The sequence below is a fragment of the Podarcis melisellensis genome, assembly GCF_964234715.1.
Source record: "Podarcis melisellensis genome assembly, chromosome: 3".
NCBI lineage: Eukaryota > Metazoa > Chordata > Lepidosauria > Squamata > Lacertidae > Podarcis > Podarcis melisellensis.
Genome location: NC_138530.1, coordinates 27,824,681 through 27,843,693, shown reverse-complemented (window position 1 = coordinate 27,843,693; position 19,013 = coordinate 27,824,681). Strand labels below are relative to the sequence as shown.

Below are 19,013 nucleotides of genomic sequence, written 5' to 3'. Positions count from 1 at the left end.
TTAAAATGTAACATTGACTAAAGGATTAAAGAGCGGACTTAATTTTACTGACTGTTTTAACAGTTGTCACAGCTGTTGGAAGAAGGAAAGGCAATTGAAACACTCCAAAAAAGGGGAGGGGGAGGAACTAGCTTAGTAAATTTAAACATGATCTCTGAATGCCAGGCATAGAGAGGCAAATAGATTTGTGACTTCAGATATCTTCCCTGAGCTGTGTACGTTTACCTCTGTAGCTCTGTCCGTTTCATGAATTTGAACCCTCGACCTCTTCCACTCTTCGTCCATTAAAATACAACAGGACTGAAATGAGGCACAGCTAAAGTGAATGTCACAGTGTACATTATTTTAGAAACCAACTTGTTTTGTAGTAAATGTGATATGCCAAGAACTGAAACTTAGGATGGATGGCAAAAATTTTAATAGTGAACACTGATGTCGGAATTGGGAGACCAAAGATACTTGAGTTCTTTGAAAGATTGTTTACAGATTTCACTGTCAAAAACAGTATAAAATTGAGAGCTACTTTGCTTGAGTCTTCCTTTTCTTTTTTGTCAATATCACTTATTTAAATGTGTGTTAGTTCCTCCCTCCTTTTATTACATAGCTCTTATTTCCAGTAAAATTTGATCTGGAAAATCTATGCAATATTTGCTGTGGGGGAGGGGTAGCTGATAATTAATAAGAAGAAAGTTAATGCTCCTTATTATGACTGCAATGGTAGACTTCTTGAGGTGAGGGCTGCCTATATCATGGATGTGATAAATGTCCTATATAAATAATAACACATCATCTGTGGGTAAGAACACTATATGTTCTTAATATGCGTATTAATATAATAGGGTGGTATGTATGGGGAAGAAACCTAAAGAACACTGTCCCCTAAATTCAAATACAGCAAGGTGTAAGCATGCCTACTGATTGAATGAGAATGAGTGTATGGCTTTTCCTATTCAGTTCTAACACATCTACCCAAATGGGCCTCGTCATACACTCCCTTACTATATTTTCCAAGTTTGGATTTCTGTTGTTCATATGCCTTTTCTGCAAGTTTTTACAGCTGTCATAGAGTGCAAAGAGCTGGTGCTGAAATGGCTGTCTGACAGCTTTTTATTTGCTGGGCCTGACCTCCCCCCCCCTTTTTTAGTAGTGGTTGCTCCTTTTAATGTGTTTATGGTTCTATTCTTTTATTTACTGAGCCTGGTGTGTTGCAGCAGTAATTAACCTGTGTTATTAGCAAAGCCCTTGTGAATATCCATTAATTCTCTTGAATGGATGATGATTCCCCCCCACTGTTCTTCTCCCCCCTCACTTTCTCCCCAAAGGTTTGCTGTCCCATTTTAAAGCAATTCTTACCTTAAGACTTTTTTTGTAGATATACTTTGGAAATAATTTATATTACGGGGCATAACTAATACTCTTGATTAGTTGTTTTAAATACACTTAAGAAGTGTGAAGAGGGACGGATCTCATCACATTATTCTTTTCTTCTCCTGATAACAACAGAAACAAATCTTTTCTGTTCAATAGTTGTTATTGTTGTTGTTTGGCGAAGGATGATGGTTCAGGAGATGACTTCTGTGGGTTTTATCTGATTTGAAGTTACCTTGGGTATCACTTTGGGAATTTAAAGAAAGGAAAAACATATTAAGCCTGCAAAGGGGGGGGGGGGATACTTCCGCTTGGACTGCTGTGGAAAGATAAGGACCGCCTCATTAGCCAAGCCCTACTTTTGCAATTAATTTCAGAATGCATGGCAGTATACATCAAACACAGAAGGTAACTTGTATGTGATTGTTTTTAGACAATTCCTGAAACCCCTTCCCATTTTAAGGCAGACGCTAGTATTTTATGCAATCTTAGGTTAATAACATGATGCTATATTCTATCTACTTTCTTTTTTATTAGCAGTATGGTTAAATAGTCTGGCAAACTTCCTGGTATTGAACATTTCTGATGCACAGTGACCTTTGGCTTTGGTATCGCTGCAAAAGTGTATAGAAATGAACACCAATATTTATTGACACTCTTCAAAGCAATGGCCCTTTATGAATATTCTTGTTATCCTATTATCAGTCAGTAAAAATGCTGAATGTAAGAAATATGGGATAAATATGGGGTAAATAAGAAATATGGGAGATCATCTCTCTAGAAGTTTAAAGCAACTCTTTATATTACATATGCCTTGGTCTCTGCTTCATAGCACATTCATTGGGGACAGACACAATAAACATTGATATCTACCTAGTGCCTCTCTAGCCCTAGCAAACTCTCAGGAGGAAATCTGTGATTATGCTGGGCTGGTTTGGTTTTTATCTCTTTTACATCCAGTGGCCTTGTATTAAATTGTCATTGTCCTAAAGCACATGAGAGAGAAATGAATTGCACTTCTCGACATGCTCTGACAGTGAAATATTTAGCTTCTCTGTCTCCAATCATACTCATGTGTATATGTTTGATACTGCTGGAATGACAACCAGCAGTCTCCTGCAGTCTGAGATCCGCATTTTAGATATTCTCCACATTTTTGGGGAGGATTCACTCTCATATTTCCTTCCTTCCTTCCTTCCTTCCTTCCTTCCTTCCTTCCTTCCTTCCTTCCTTCCTTCCTTCCTTTCTTTCTTTCTTTCTTTCTCTCTCCAGTTACACTTGGCTAAGGCATATCAGTGTTTATTTACACTGATATTAAAAAAATCATGTTTTTATCACAGCTGATAATGGCTGAATAGGCACATAGGCGCCAGCTTTAAGTGTCTACATCTTAGAGTATGTACATTGTAATTATATTTGCATGTTGTATACAGTATACATAAGCAAACAGCTTTTGAAATTTGTTCTCTTAAAGAAAGAAACTCACTAAATAACAACGTTAGATATTAGAATGTCTAGACTTTTTGTTGGCTGATGCGTTCCTTTGGATATACAGTCAGCTGCTGTTATTTTCTCCTTCATATTTCTGTGCAACAGAAGATACCATAATACAGTTCTCTGAACTTCTGCGTTCATCAGTTGTAACAGATAGGATTATTATGTTTGCATTCCCAAGGCAGAACTGAATGCATAACTCTTCTGACATATGGTCAGTTTTATATTAAAAGTATTACTTTTAATAGAAATATTAAAATAGAAAATTAAACTATTTTAATATAAACCTCTATATGTTGCATGCACCTTTTAATTTTATTTACGCTTGTATTTTATTTACGCTAAATGTTTTCTGCTGAGTTCGGATGCTCTTAGAACATTAAAAAAAAATCCTCTATAGGAGTTTGCTCTAATTGCTCCAAATTTTATAATAATCAGATACAACGGATTCTAAAAATGTAATTGTTTTGCTCTCCAAAGTATCTTGTGTCATTCTTGCATAATGATACATGCCTGAAGACTAAATCCTCCTAAGAAGCTGCAATCCTTTAAAAATATGCATATTATTAAGCTCCATTTATTTCATATTATTATTCACATACTGGTGAATAATAAGACTTAAGATGGCAACATAGCCTTATTTGATCATGTAGTATATAGAACTCAATGCAATTATGTTGTATTCCTTCCTTTCCAATTGTGAAACATTTATTCTCTCCAGTCAGAGCAGGTTAGTAGTTAAAACAGGCTCCTCTATATAAATTAGTTATTTTAAAATGCTTTTTGAATTTTATGAAAGAAAACTTTTGCCTAGAATCCCCCCCTTTCAAAACACTTGCTTTATCCCATCACCAATTATTGCTTCATAAAAGGTGCTTTTTTAAAAAAGAACTTTCTCCTTTTTTGCATATCTGGGTCATAAGTTCTTGTTGCTCATAATGTTGAGTTGAATTTTCCTTTTTTACTCTAAAGTCTGTATTAAAAATTATGCCTCTAAAGGGGGAGCAGATAGCTGTCATGCTAAAATGTACATCTGTTATGACAGCCTTTAATGAATTCAGGTGTTGCTTTTTTAAAAGTTTTCTTTCTCTCCCACCTTCCCACAACTGAACTAATGCATACATTATTGTTTTAAAGAACTGTGTATATTTTACACATATTTTAAAATACAGTAGCAATGTACAAAAGCCGACAGTCTTATTTTTTTTCTCCTTTATAACTGGAAAAAAAGATATTTTCTTCAGTAACTGTAAACCTGAAATTTGTTAATCATCTAAATAATAGAATTCATATAGTACTGAAACTAAAGCTTAAAATATAAGTTAAGTATTTTTAAAGTATCAATTCCTGGAAGTCACATTTGTAAGTTTAGATCAAACGATCTAGCTGTGCTCATGTTTTGGGAGGCTGCTGATTTGCTCCCATCACCTACAGGCCTCCTTTCTTCCCAAAATCTACTTAGGAGAGTTCCCTCTGGAACCAGTTTTTGCAGGGCAGGGGGATGCAAGGGGGGAGGGAAGAGATAACCACCCTCCCCAGCCCAATGAGGGAAAGTGTTTTCCACTCGAGCAGTGGAATCTTTGGGTACCCTCCATTAAAACAAGCACAACTAGCCTTGTGAATTCTGATAGAAAACAATGGTAAAACAAAAATCCACATAGAGCTTTTTCTCAGCCTTATTAGTTTGCACACTGCTGTCTCACTTATTCCTCTGTGTCTTTTCATGTTTTGAGTGAGACAAAAGTGCACATCTCCTTTTCATCATTTTGATTGGAACTACATACCATATGTAATGTGTTTTGGCAGCACTTACCTAGCCAAAGAAAACAAATTAATATTAGCCATGCTGAGGGGCATCCGAAGTATCACAGATGTGTCGATTTAGCTTTGCTCCATCACACACCCTTTCCTTAAACAACTGGTCAAGCTGTCGCAAGATGTTGCATGGGCTACAAAGCGATTTTAATAGGTGTGATCAGATGTTGATGGCTGTGGCTAGTTAGAATGAGAACATGTTGCCAATCTGTGGATGCTTGTTTTCAAACCCACATAGCAAAAAAATGTGTGGAGCGCCAGCCAGAAACAAGACGACCTCAGTTCAAACTTTTATCTCCTTAAAAGCATACAGATGTACAGTCGGTAACAAATATAATGGATAAAAGACACATAAAGTGAAGTGGGCTTGCCCAAGAGCAATAGTTAAATTCCTTCCCTTATAAAGAAGCAAGTAGATAAGAACATAATGTGTGGCGGGGGGGAGAACAAGATGGCTTACGCTATCTGCTCTTACACCCTGGGTTTCTGTTCCTCTCTTTCCTTATAGTTTGTCAACAACAATAGTACTGGAGAAAACGTCCACTATTTTCTGCAATGTTTTGTTTTTCTTTGCATTGTTTTTCATATCCTACCAACAATAGCGAATAAAATATTAATATCGTACGCGATGGAACATGGTTGTTCATTGCATTCAGACTGCTGTTTGAAATAACATTCAATTTATGTCTTAAGTTGTTAGAAAGCAAGGGCTGACCTTTATATATGGATGTGCAGTTGCCTTTTTTATTTGTTTGCAAGACATTTTTTTTTACGTATTGTAATTACTTGGGGTTTACTGCAGGTTTTAGTTTGATTCTTAAGTTAAAGGCTCTTCTTTTTTCCTTAAATATTCCCAGGTGATGTCAGATGAAAAGGGTATTATGGCTGAAATATACACCAGAGGAATTCATTTTGGCAAGCCTGGTCCATGTAGGTTAGTGAACCAACAAATAAATAATTTGCTTTGTTTGTTTAAAGTTAAGACAGGGAGGGGGGGAACATAATAAGGAGGTGGAGCATCCAAAATTGGGAAATATATAATGGTAGATTTGGAAAGGTGGCAAATATCAACATGCAAATAAATGTATTGACTGATAACGAACACTATACAGTATTTACACAGCAAAAATATATTTTCCAGGTTAGCAGTTTAAATATTCCAATAACGAATAATTGTTCCGTAAGTGGCTTATTCTGACAGCAGTCATCTGCCTAGAGGGGATGATCATATGTTCTGAAACAGCATGAAAGTCTGTTTCGTTTACGTTATATTTTCCCAGAAATAGTAGAGGTGGAAGTTGGGACTTCCAGTATCTGAAGGAAGACAACTAGGCACAGTATCATCACTGCATTATAAAATGGTTTTCTACAGGAGTACTAGGGTCATATTAGCAAGAGCTGAGCATCCACTGCCACCAGTTTACATTAGTATGAGTGACACCTGTCCCATCAATCAAGGGGACCATGGCTTCATAGATGGAGAAGCAACAATCAGCTGAATTACACAGCACAGCACACTTGGTTTAATTCATCTCATTGTTTTCCTACAAATCTAAAGGATGCTCATTCTGTTTCTGGAGTTGAGGCAGGAGCACAAGATGGGCTCAGGTGTAGTATGTGCCTGTGTTTTTCTGTTCTGCCAGGGTATTCAGCAAAAGAAGCTGGGATGCATGGGATGGGGGGCAATCACACTCCACAGCTTTTGCCTTCTGTGGAGCAAGGATTATGCACTTTGTAATCAAATTTAATATTTATTTTAAGCATTTCTATGGCATATGCTATCTCCATAGTTCGAGCGGTTGCTTTCTGTGTTTACTAATAAACATTAAAAATGAATTAAAGGAAACTAGCAAGCCAAGAGCATGATAAAAAGCAACGCCTATAGAGAAAATGTGTGTTCAATGTCAAAGAAGACTCACACACCATGAAATCATACCAGTATACTGGGATGCCATTATAATGAGGGAAGTAGACCAAGGGTGATAATTCCTAAGGCCTCTTGTTGCCTTGCTGCCACCCACTTTTTGTCTGGTATGTTTCTGGCATGTTTTTATAGAGGGACCTTTGTCATGATTGCAGTTTGAGGATACACACTGCTGGCATTTTTGTGTCACCAGTGTCAAGCAGCAAACCTGTGGCATGTTGAAATCAGTCAACAGTTCTTCGAAGATACAGCTTATGTTTGATTGTGTGTAAATACAGTTAGTTAGTTGGGTTTATCTGATAGCCTGGCAGAAAGAGAGAGAAGCAGGACAAACTGTTTTCAGTAACTGCGCTGTTCATACACCTGATAAGATTGAGAGTGCTTTCGGCTGCTGATATGCTTTGAATAAGAAAAGAATAATCACTTCCACTGGCACCAGCTTATCAGGAATGGAGGAAAATGCCAACACTTTTACATTAGCAAAAGTAAATGTTTTAGACATGTCATGCCTTTTTTCCATTTAAATTGAATAGTCGGGTGCTTGTGAGTATGCAGTAATGAAGGGGAGGACTTAATACCTTGACTAAAGTGCAGGTGAATATATTGAGAAAGAAGCCCTTGGCAACAACAACAGCTCTTTTGATAAGTGGACTACATCTGTTTCAAGCGTTCTTCAGAAAATTTCAGCATCTTTATCCATTCTATTAAATGTGTGTCCTAATCTTACCAGGGAGCACATACTTTATATTCTGACATAGCCATCATTGTTTTCAATAATGTGATACTAGAAATTTAATCATCACTATAATGTAAAGCTAAAAGTCATATAATATTGTGATATTCCCCAGTATATTTATTTTGTGGCGGTTTTTAAAGCAAAACAAAAGTCTACTCTTTTTTATTTTATAAAAAAATGAAATGATATGAAACAAAGAGAAGTATATAGGCAGCTTTCTAAAAAAAATAATTTCGTACCATAGTGTGATCCTGTGCATGTCAGGTCTGATGTACCGGTAAATCCTATTGAGTTCAATGGGCCTTATTCCTAGATTAGTGCGTGTAGAACTGTAACCTTAAAGTCTCAATATACATATAGTCAATATACATATAGTGATACTAGCACCATCACTTAAGTCGACAAAAACAACACATACTTGGTAAGACATTGTTTGAGGTTTGACTAATTTTATATACAATTAATCAAAATATATATAATATTTAGCATTACAAGCTGCTGCTTTAGTTGATCCTTTTAGTTGATCCTTAGGGAAGTATGTTATTTTGAGGCTGTTCTAATATCATACTATAACATTATTATGCTTCTCTTCCTGCGTGCAGATAACTTTGATGCACTCAGGTTGATAAATGGTACTATAAACCACAGTTGATTGATTTGGGATTTTTATTCATTATCCTCATTGAGATCACTGTCGCCCATTTGTGTCAATAGCATTCGATTAATCGAGACACCCTTGTTCTGTACCTTTAACTGAGAGTGGGACTTTTAAGAGCAAAATGTTGACAAGCTGATAAATGGTCCCAACCGTTCTGGTTTCAATAGGCTTTTTGTATGGGCAAATACATATTTCATTGGCAAGTTTATTTTCACAATTTGAGACCTTCATTTAGAGGAAAGGTCTTCAGTTTAAGGTTTATCAAATTTTAGCTAAAGACAACTGGCTCCATTTGTGTGTAAAATAATTCAACTACTTACTTGAGGCAAACTTCATGCTTTAAGAGCTGTTGCTCAGAGGTTTCATTCTTCTGCGAAGATGTCAACTGTAAATATAAAAATGCATCACTGAAAATGTAATGGTTTAAAGATTCAAACTGAAATAAAATTGTCTGCCTGGGGAAAACACTGCAATCAAAATAAAGTAGTCTTATCTCCTCCTGAAGCAGGCATATTTGGAAGCAGTGCTGGAAGGCAGCAGGGCACACGACTGTTTTCTTTCAGCCACTAATAACATTGCCTGGAAATCAACAATATTACTCCAAACCACAAATACCAAATTATCGGTAAGTTACTATTGCCAATGACGTGGATAAACGTGTAGCTGTACAGCCTTGCCCATGTCATTGAAGTATGATTAAACTGTTCCGAAATGGTAACTTTTGGGCTTTCAGAATGCCTTATTCTTTTCAAATCTCTGTGATTTTTTTAAAAAGTTGCAAAAGATTGTAAATTTTGTAATTGTAGAGTCTAAGCAGCAATCACAGCAGCAGAGATTTTTGGGTGTGTGATACATCCAAGTGTGTCTTCTAGAAACCTTTTATTTGACCCCTGCCCCCCCCCGCCCTCAGCTGTGTATGAGCTGATGGAAAGTTCACTGATTTCACTTTAAAAGGCTGGCTGAATTCAGTTGGCTACAGATTAGACCATGGGATGAAAGGCTAGGAGCTGTCATATGGCTTCTCTGTTGCTGTTGCTGCAGTGTGACTTGGAAAGAGGCTGCGCAGACACTGTTCTGCCCCCTGTGCAGACTACAGTAGAGACATTACATCAGGGATGATGACATAGAGTCATCTGGTCTCCAGTTGTAGGCTAGCTTCACTCTGCAGTGCCATGGAGAGCGCGACTGCTGTGAAGTCAGTGCTCATCTACCTCAGGAAAAGAGGACCATGTGGAAGTAAGTGAGATGAAAGCAGCCCCATGGCTGCAGAAACAGGCTATATAGGCAACAGTCCTCAAAAGCGAAGGTCTAAAATTAGATGCTTGTCTCACTTTCCTGCGACAGTGGTCCTACAACTTGGAGAAGGGATGTAGCTCAACGGTAAAGGACATAGTTTTAGGAAAGGGTTGTAGCTAAGTGGTAGAGCTTGCAGAAATTCCCAGGTTCATTCTCTGGCATAGAACTGGCAATATTAGGGTTCTGAAACCCTGAAGATTATCAAGTAAAAGCGACTTTTGTAACTTCCTATGTTTTGTGGCAACGCATAGATGCAGGAATCAATATGCTCTTCCTATGCACTTATTCTTCAGTCTCAGGACAGCGCTCTTAACATGTGCTGGGCAGATATTAGGGTCAGATAATTTGACCGGGCCTCATTAGCAGAGAGTAAATGGGCAAGGTGGAACATCTATAGTAGCTACCAAGGTGTTGCATTGTAGTGAGCACAAATAATGGGCGTAAAGACTGTCATGAGAAAGAGCGAGAGAGCCCGGAAAAAAATCTGGTATGCTAAAGTTGGTATCTACCCAGTATATAAAATATACTGTTTAGAGATGTGATGTTACACTTTTTAGTGGAAGGGGCTGATGCTTGATAGGGAAATTATTTTTTCCTGTCGTATTGATTTAGGTTGCAACCTTAGGCACATTTACTAGGGAGGACCAACCGAAAAAAATAAGGCTTCCATGGGCCTACGCTATTAATTCTTTAAGCTTATAAAGCTATATAAAATTTTGGCCTGTAGATCTGTTTTCAACGGATCATGCTGAAGATGGGAGGTAAGAATACTTTTAGTTCTCTGTGTGTCTGTGTTTGCATGTTCCAGAAACTTATAGGGCTAGCTGAGAAGAATGGTCTCTTGATTGTGCGTGTGGGCACACATATCACACTCTCTCCTTCTTACACTTTAAATGTCAGTGTTCTAATTGGCACTGAAAATGATTCCAATTTTTATGTGGGGTTTGCATATTTATAACACTGCATATTTATATGGGGTTTGCACTTTCAGTGCCATTCGTCATTCTTTATTCAAACCACCGCAAGCAAAATCAGAACTCATCCGCTTGAGTTGTATGCAAATGTCCTTACAAAATTTACTAAGTTTACATCTGGTAGTAATGTTCTTCTTGTCGCAGGTCAGTATGTATGTGGCCTTTACAACATGGGAGTAGATACGTATTTTTCCTTAGGCAGAATGGAATCTATGCCAAATGTATAATAGCATATAATAGTAGCAAATATTTTTTTTAAAAAAAAGTTTTAAAAGGTATTTCGTTTTGCTGAAAAAAATGTGCAAGTCCCTACACACTATAGGAAAAGTACCTGAATGTGAATCATGGTGATTTTAGAAAGCTTTTAAAACTCAGATCAGCTTTTGTTTTGGGTTCAGTAGGGCAACTTTTGTTTATGGTCTAGGTGGGGTTAGCCGAGATTCACTTAAAGCAGCACAAGCCATAAACTTGTGGCAGGCTACTAGTCGGTAGCAGGTGTGAACAACATAAAACAGGATTAACACTGAACCAAAGTGTGCACTAAAAACAGAAAGCCCTGCCTTGCTTTTACAAGGACAGTCAAACAGAAACACACGGTCACCATGCACACTCTATTTACTAAACACTGTCCAGTGGGCGATGTCAATGGTCCTGTTCAGCTGCTTCTCATATTCTGCTCCTCTACCTTTATGTATGTTTTCCCTTGAATAGTCTAGATTTATTTGGCATTTTGTTTTATGTGCACCCAAGGATATTCTTTCAGCACTTCAAAAATAAGGAATAACGCATTTTTGTTATTCCTCTATTATTTTCAAAAATAATAAAATTTCTTTCTTTCTTGTCTGGAAGAAAGTTCATGAATTTATAAGTACAGTGGTACCTCAGGTTAAGTATTTAATTCGTTCCGGAGGTTCGTACTTAACCTGAAACTGTTCTTAACCTGAAGCACCACTTTAGCTAATGGGGTCTCTTGCTGCTGCCGCGCCGCCGGTGCACAATTTCTGTTCTCATCCTGAAGCAAAGTTCTTAACCTGAAGCACTATTTCTGGGTTAGTGGAGTCTGTAACCTGAAGCGTATGTAACCTGAAGCGTATGTAACCCGAAGTACCACTGTATGATCTTGCGTTCAAAGGAACTCTGGTGTCACTCCCGTCTTGCCGAAGTTTGAGGGTAGGGTGGGAGAGCAGAAATGGTATTTTTAGGGGCAAGACAGCTTGAGCCATGGGACTCAAAAGAACCAGGGACCTGAAATGGAATGTGAAGGGTATAAAAGCTACATTCTTTACTTCCAGCACCAGTATAAACTAAAACGAAAACTTAAAAGTAGCAAAACTACAGTCTTCAGACTGGACACGTAACGTAGGAAATGGAGATAGATAGGAATGCAGTCTCTTATGTATGACTTTGATAGTTTTAATATCCTAATGTTATAAATAGGCTTTGAAAAAGAAATCTGGTGCTGATTTTTTTTAGTTATTTTAGTGTCTATATTTTATGCATCAGGACACAGCTTTAGAAGTATTATCTTAAACAAAAAGACAGGACTTGGTATGTGAATTGAATAAAAGTGGATCTTAGTAGTTGTATAGTTGTGCTAAGGGTTACCAGCTTCCACTCTTCCCTTACCCTCGGTTGCATTGCAGATGAATAAGAGGGTCTACATTTTTGCCCTTGTTGTTATCTAGAATATCAATGTGACAATTTCTGAGTTGGCTTCATTGCTCCCCAGTAATAAATTGGTATTTTATCCGACCTGAGCAATTTAGTCTCTTAGTAAAATGTGTATTTAAGGTGAGAGAGTATTAATAAATAGTCTATGTAATTTCCTCTCAGCACCTGAATGTCTAAGCTGGCTCACTTTTCTTGACAACCTCAGAGAAACCACACACACACACGGCACAGTATTCATTTGAGCACCTGAATATATTGAGAGATTTTGGAAAGTGCCCAGCTATCTTGTGTAGGTGCTTGGTAACAAAGCAGCTAGGTTTTCAAAATTGCTGTGCACCCTGCAGCTCCCATTGAGAAAAGTAGGGGATGCTGTGTTTCAGCGTCTTTGAAATTCTGACCCCAATTGTAGCAGCTGTGCACTTTGGTGAATTATGGTATCTAGATTCAATATAGCTAATTTAAAAGTACAGCTCTTTTCCCACCAAGCAGAAACATTTTCTGCTGCCTTTTTGAAAACGGCATTGGGGCATAATAATTATTTTTCAGATACTATGTTGTCCTCTTTCCCCCTGTGTGCATGCATGCACAAACATGAATGTGCATGCTTCTGAACATAATTATGGTTAAACAGATTTATTTGAAGCGATAACAATTTCTGATATAAAGGTGCTGTTAAGTCTTCAATCCTGAATCCACTTGCCAGTAAATCACATTGAATTCAGTGGATTTATACTTTTGAGTAAGCATGTATAGGATTGCGTAGTACACATGTGTCAGAATTATATTAAAAACCAAGTACAATTTATCAGAGCATACGCTATGTTAAAGTAGTCACATTTCTGAAGTGCATTTATGATTTTGGAGAAAAAACTTATACATTTCATAGAACAGTTAAACCAAAGGTTCACTGATTCTGTTCTTCTGTCACAAAGTGATATCCCAGAAGCACAGCGACCTGTATAAATGTGTGCATGATTGTGTTCCTATTCCCTTCAAAAAGTGAGCACCACACAGGCACAACTGAAATTTTGAAAGCCCCACTGGGAATGTTATTGAAGGGCATGATATAAATCCCTTCAATAACTAGAATTTGGGAGAAGAGGACAACTTGAAGTTTATTCTTATATTTCGAGCCCCATGAAGGCTTGAAATTATTCAGAAGGCATTTTATACAAACACATATCTTAAATGCTTGTGAAATTGTAATGGCAATAATATTTTCTGTAAGCTAAAGCATTCTGCTAAAAATGGTTGCTTTTAATCACATTGCCTCACCTAAACCAGTGCTCTTTACTGGTTAATGCACTGAAAGTCTTCCCGTGCCTCAAATTGTTTCTCTATTCAAATTGGAGGAAGGAGGTGATAGCACACATAAATTGACTTACTCCTCCATTTTGGGTGCCATGAGCACATCTGCATTTCTGGACTGGGGTTAAAATATGGAACCAAGACCCACTTACTTTAAAAGATATCCCCCTCCCCACCAAATAAAATACATGATGTTTGCATAGGTTTTATTTGATTATTAAGCTGTAATGTGGTTAGGTAATAGTACTACTTAGATGATAATAAATAGAGTATATATTTTGTTTGTAGCCACAGTCCTTTGCACGGAATATTGGATGTTGTACTGAAAAGTTCATTTATTTTCATTAATGTCCCTTTGGTGGGGAGCATGGGAAAGAAGTTACCATATGGAAAGACAGCCTAAAACATCCCAGTGAGTACTGTATATATGCAAGCAACCTGGAACTTATTTGGATATAGTATATAAATAGTATCTGTAAGTTTTCTCCCTTGAGCGACATACCTCGGTTTAAGAACAGTACGGTTAAAGAACAATTTGGTTTACAAACTCCGCAAAACTGGAAATAGTGTCTTGGTTTGAGAACATTACCTCAGTCTAAGAATGGAATCAAAAAGGTGGAAGGGTACCGGCGGCGGGAGGCCTCATTAGGCAAAGCATGCCTTGGTTTAAGAACGGTTTTGGTTTAAGAACGGACTTCTGGAATGGATTAAGTTCATAAACTGAGGTACCACTTTGCAGACAATGACATGGGTTTATGCACACCCTTCTGATTCCCAGGTACTTAGTCTGAATATCAACCACTATGACTGCTATTCGGGTTTTCTAACCATAGGATCTCCTGCTATCACGAGTAGCTATCCCCTAATATATATTTGTGTTACTATTTTTATTACATCCTGCCCTTCTGAAGTAGCTCAGGGCAACAATTATAATCACATAGCCTGTAAAAATATCCTATATTACCATATGGGGATTGGAGAAAATTGTTGACAGAAATTGACCCCATATCAATTCTCTAAAAGTGTATGTGTGGGCACATACAAATGTGCATGCTGAATGGCTTATTTTAGGAAGAGTTGTGTGTAGCTTGAAAGTCTGCATATTGCATTGGTAACTTGGGTTAACAAAATAAAGATTTTACTGTCCTATATTTTGTTTTAAAGGTAATTGGTACCTGATATCATCACTGGCTATAGCTGATGAAATCATTCTTGAACTCTTTTTCTTTCTTTCTTTCTTTCTTTCTTTCTTTCTTTCTTTCTTTCTTTCTTTCTTTCTTTCTTTCTTTCTTTCTTTCTTTCTTTCTTTTGCCTTGGCATTAAAAGTGAACAGGGCCTTAAAGGTTCAGGGCCTTGACCAGTGCTCCTAAGGGTATAAAAGTTTGCATGCTTATCTGAAGCTTATCCAAACTGCTTAACCTCTCTGGCCTCAAAATCGGTCTGGAAATCCTAGGAGAGCAGACTGTCTCGCGAGATCTTAAATAGAACTTTCTGTGTGCCAGGTCAGAAATATATCAAGAGTGTTAAATAGGGTTTCAGTGATTTTTCCTTCTCTTCCCATCCTCACAGCTTTCTCCTTCTTTTTTGCAAAACGTTTGAGTACACATTTTCTCCAAGTGCTGTTGTCAATTTAGGTCAGATCATTATCAATTTAGATAATTATTAATATAGACAAACCCTGTCAAATTCCTGTTTTATGCAATCCAAAATGGTTCTTTAAATCTGTAAGTTGCACAACCTTGCAATGTTTCTTACAAATTATAGCAAACACTTATTCTGCTGTTCTGACCAACTAGAATTAGTATTTATTTAGTGAGCAAAGAGCATGAGATAAGTTACTGTATCATAATTACGGGATAGTGACCAAACTTTAAAAACCTGCTATACAGAAAGTCTCGTTAATGACACAAGGTAACTCGTGTCTGCATTGATGTAAGAATGGTGCACTTCAGAGGACAGAAAATGTATAAACTCCTGGGGACTGGACAAATAGGTACCATTGGTGAAGTGTAGTAATGTGCAAGAAAGAAAAGTAGAAGGAAAACAAATAGAAAATTAGTTTGAATTTTCTGTCACCTGTGCACAAAAACATGCCCATATTGTTCATTTTTCCATTACATGAAGAAAATATTTGTATGTACTGTATTGCTGTATCCATTGGTTCCAGTAATTTTAAGACTCCAAATTTGTACTGTAATAAGATTTCCATAGTATGTATCTCGAAGCTGGAAGTTAGGCTAAATTCAGTACACCTAAAACTGTCCTTGTCTTTAGTGGGGATTTAGGGGCTGCATGTAACAAGGAATATGGCTTCAGGCAGAAACTCAGAACAGTTCTTTAAGAAATCAGTTGACATCACCAAATGCATAATGGTTTGCGAATGGTAAAATGGAGTTGGAAACCACAATATGAAGCAGCTTTGTTTGTGCATCGTATATTTCAGTAAATATTCGTGCTCTGTTGTTGTTGTTTAGTCGTTTAGTCGTGTCCGACTCTTCGTGACCCCATGGACCAGAGCACGCCAGGCACTCCTGTCTTCCACTGCCTCCCGCAGTTTGGTCAAACTCATGCTCGTGGCTTCAAGAACACTATCCAACCATCTCGTCCTCTGTTGTCCCCTTCTCCTTGTGCCCTCCATCTTTCCCAACATCAGGGTCTTTTCCAGGGAGTCTTCTCTTCTCATGAGGTGGCCAAAGTATTGGAGCCTCAGCTTCAGGATCTGTCCATCTAGTGAGCACTCAGGGCTGATTTCCTTAAGAATGGATAGGTTTGGTCTTCTTGCAGTCCATGGGACTCTCAAGAGTCTCCTCCAGCACCATAATTCAAAAGCATCAATTCTTCGGCGATCAGCCTTCATTATGGTCCGGCTCTCACTTCCATACATCACTAACGGGAAAACCATGGCTTTAACGATACGGACCTTTGTTGGCAAGGTGGACAAAGACAACAGGCATTCGTGCTCTAGGAATGGCTTATTTATCACCTCCTATATCACACCTGTTTCTAAGCCATGTGCCAGTAAAAAAATAAATAATAGGGTGGACGAGGGCTTCTTTGAGAAGATCGATACATCCCATGATTATTATTATTATTTTTTTAAAGAAACTGCATTTGGTTAGAAAATGCAAGTGAGCAGCTGGCTATTTATTTAACTCATTCCCATAGTTTTGTACATAGATTCTCTTCCTCCTCCCCTTCCCCCTTTCTTGCATAGCACTTTCTGCTACACTGATGATAATGTACCTGGAAGGAAAAAGCAGTGCAAGCCGAGGCAGCCAGCGTCAGACAGGGCGGTCTGCCATCTGTCCCACCTGCTGCATTCATGTGTCCATCTGGTTCCTGCAATTGCTCATTGCAAGCTTCAACAGAAGAATGTTCAGCCTGAAAAGGAGGCAGTGTGAATTATTTAGGTACCTCTAGTGTAAATAAAGAAAGGGAAATAGAAGGTGGGGAGTTGAGGGCTATGGATGGCTTAGGAGAGGCCGTGAGCCTCTCTCACTCCTGGGTGCTTTGGAATGCGTTAATGCATGAGAGCATTTGATTTGCATATAGATTTAGATGTATAGATGATTACAAAGCCAATGAGTTTTATCTAGATTTAGATAGCCTGGTTTGCCCATAAAATATAGCCTGTTTTCGGGAGGAGAACCTTTTGGGACTTTTAGCCTAACTGGAGCTGATGAAATCTAATGCTTAGAAGCATTAATTTAGCAGAAATAAAATATTTCCCTTTTTAAGAGCTTTTGGTGCCCTTTGTTAACCAAGAGTTTATAAGTGCTAGAACGTCTTGGGAGCTTTATACAACATGTGCTGTTTTCAGACAACCATGACTACGTATATTGTAACATTCATTTGGAAAGGAGTATATTTCTTCTGCTTGTCCATGGTAGTTTAAAATGTTTTATTTCTGCCCTTCCCATTTTTAGACAGTTTTCTATTAATAGATTTACCAGTGCTTTACATTGAAACAAATAAATCCAGGTACAAAATTGATTTTAAATGGTAAAACATACCTTACATCTGAATATGGTTTGGATGTATGTACATATATGTAATAGAGACTACTTACGCAGACAAGGGAAAAGTGAAGCACGCTATTTAGCAAAATAGCTAAAGTCAATATATTTTTGTCTGCTTTTAGAATTCAGAAAGAAATCTTGGATGACTTAAGGTCACCTTTATTACAAATGCTCTTTGCCCTCCCCCTTTTAAAACACCCCCTATAAATATCAATTGTGTATATTTGGCATGTTAGTTTTATCTGGAATGCTTTTTAAAACACAACTCTTCAATTTTTTAATACATACAAACTTTGATTTTACGTAATGCAATTTTTATGACACAGAAAATGAAGAGAGCCCAGGTGTCAAATTTCTGTGAGAGGGAAATATTTTCAATTCCTCAGCAGTCTCCACCCTAGTCTGATTTTATTTTACTTTTAGCATGAAATCAGAACTTTCATAAGATGTATCTTTAAAAAGGTCTAGTGGTAGGTATCATTGTTTTGCCTAGTTTTAGATCTAGGAAAGAAAGGGACTCAGCATCTTGCTATCTGAGGTGCCTAACTGCTTCTCTAATATTTGCATGAAATTCAGCTGCAGCCTTCAAGGGGATTTGAGTGGATTGGATTCTTTAAGGTTAGTCCCTGTCAAACCTATTAAATTCAATTCTCATGCAAAACTATTTTAGTGTCTTTTAAAAGCCAATAACCACTATACTTGTCGTAGAATATTTATGGTACTAGATCGTTCTATTGGCATGTGGAACAAACCAATAATCCACTTGCATTATTTCAAATTAAGATTCTATATTGTTTACATTCTGTGCTGGGCACCTTTTAAACCAGTTTTATCAATAAAACATATGAATACCTGCCATTGGGTTTATATCACAAAAGCCACACATGTTTTTTTTCCTACACTGCACTGAATTGATGTACAGTGATGGCGTGAGCTCTCGTTGCTCGGTCCCTGATCCTGCCCACCTAGCAGTTTGAAAGCACGTCAAAGTGCAAATAGATAAATAGGTACCGCTCCGGCGGGAAGGTAAATGGCATTTCCGTGTGCTGTTCTGGTTCGCCAGAAACGGCTTAGTCATGCTGGCCACATGCCCCAGAAGCTGTACGCTGGCTCCCTCGGCCAATAAAGCGAGATGAGCGTCACAACCCCAGAGTCGGTCATGACTGGACATAACGGTCAGGAGTCCCTTTACCTTTACCTTTAAAGCCTTTTAGCAATTTGTTAAATTTTGAGGCTTTTACTATTCTATATAATTATTTTGAGCTTCTTAAGGCTCAATTATGTGGCTCCTATGTGCTAACAAGTAGGAGGACACCTGTGTCTTGAGTGTCATCACCAGGGATTGGCATTGGTGTCACTGTAGAGCTGCCTAGCAATACCTTTCAAATTCAGTATGTGGTGCAGAACTGTGCTTGACATGGTAGGACAAACCCTTGCTTCATCCCAAAGGCATCTGAAGTTTAGAAGTTAAATGCATTTCAAATGAAGGGGTCAAAAATGTAAATCAGTTTAACAATGCTGTCTTAGGCACTTTGCAACAGAGGTTCTGAGACTGCAAGACACTTAACAGGAAGCAAGCTCTTTTGAAATAAATTATATTTAACTAATTCTCACTATATAACTGCCTCACAGAGACTATTTGATACTGTTTCCATATGATAGCAGTTCAGCTCAGGGAGGTGTTTTCTATGAGCTAGCTCAGTCACCATTCATGTTTGTCCCCACTGTATAGTTTGCTTTCATGTCACTG

The 19,013-nt window shown here is 37.8% G+C and overlaps 1 protein-coding gene across 19 annotated transcripts in view; it reads left to right on the top strand.

The window, feature by feature from the left end:
* The window catches only part of ESRRG (estrogen related receptor gamma), a 473,643-nt gene that overhangs the window by 281,785 nt on the left and 172,845 nt on the right, over positions 1–19,013 (top strand). For 10 of the 19 annotated variants that reach the window (XM_081904154.1, XM_081904139.1, XM_081904150.1 and 7 more), the window contains 2 exons: positions 5,535–5,611; positions 8,501–8,620. The exons of 5 other annotated variants lie outside the window; for them this stretch is intronic. In XM_081904154.1, the coding sequence (XP_081760280.1) occupies positions 5,538–5,611; positions 8,501–8,620 (194 nt within the window). In that variant the 5' untranslated portion in view covers positions 5,535–5,537. The remainder of the gene's footprint in view (positions 1–5,534; positions 5,612–8,500; positions 8,621–19,013) is intronic. 4 more of the 19 variants (XM_081904142.1, XM_081904141.1, XM_081904143.1 and 1 more) reach the window with 2 other exon arrangements.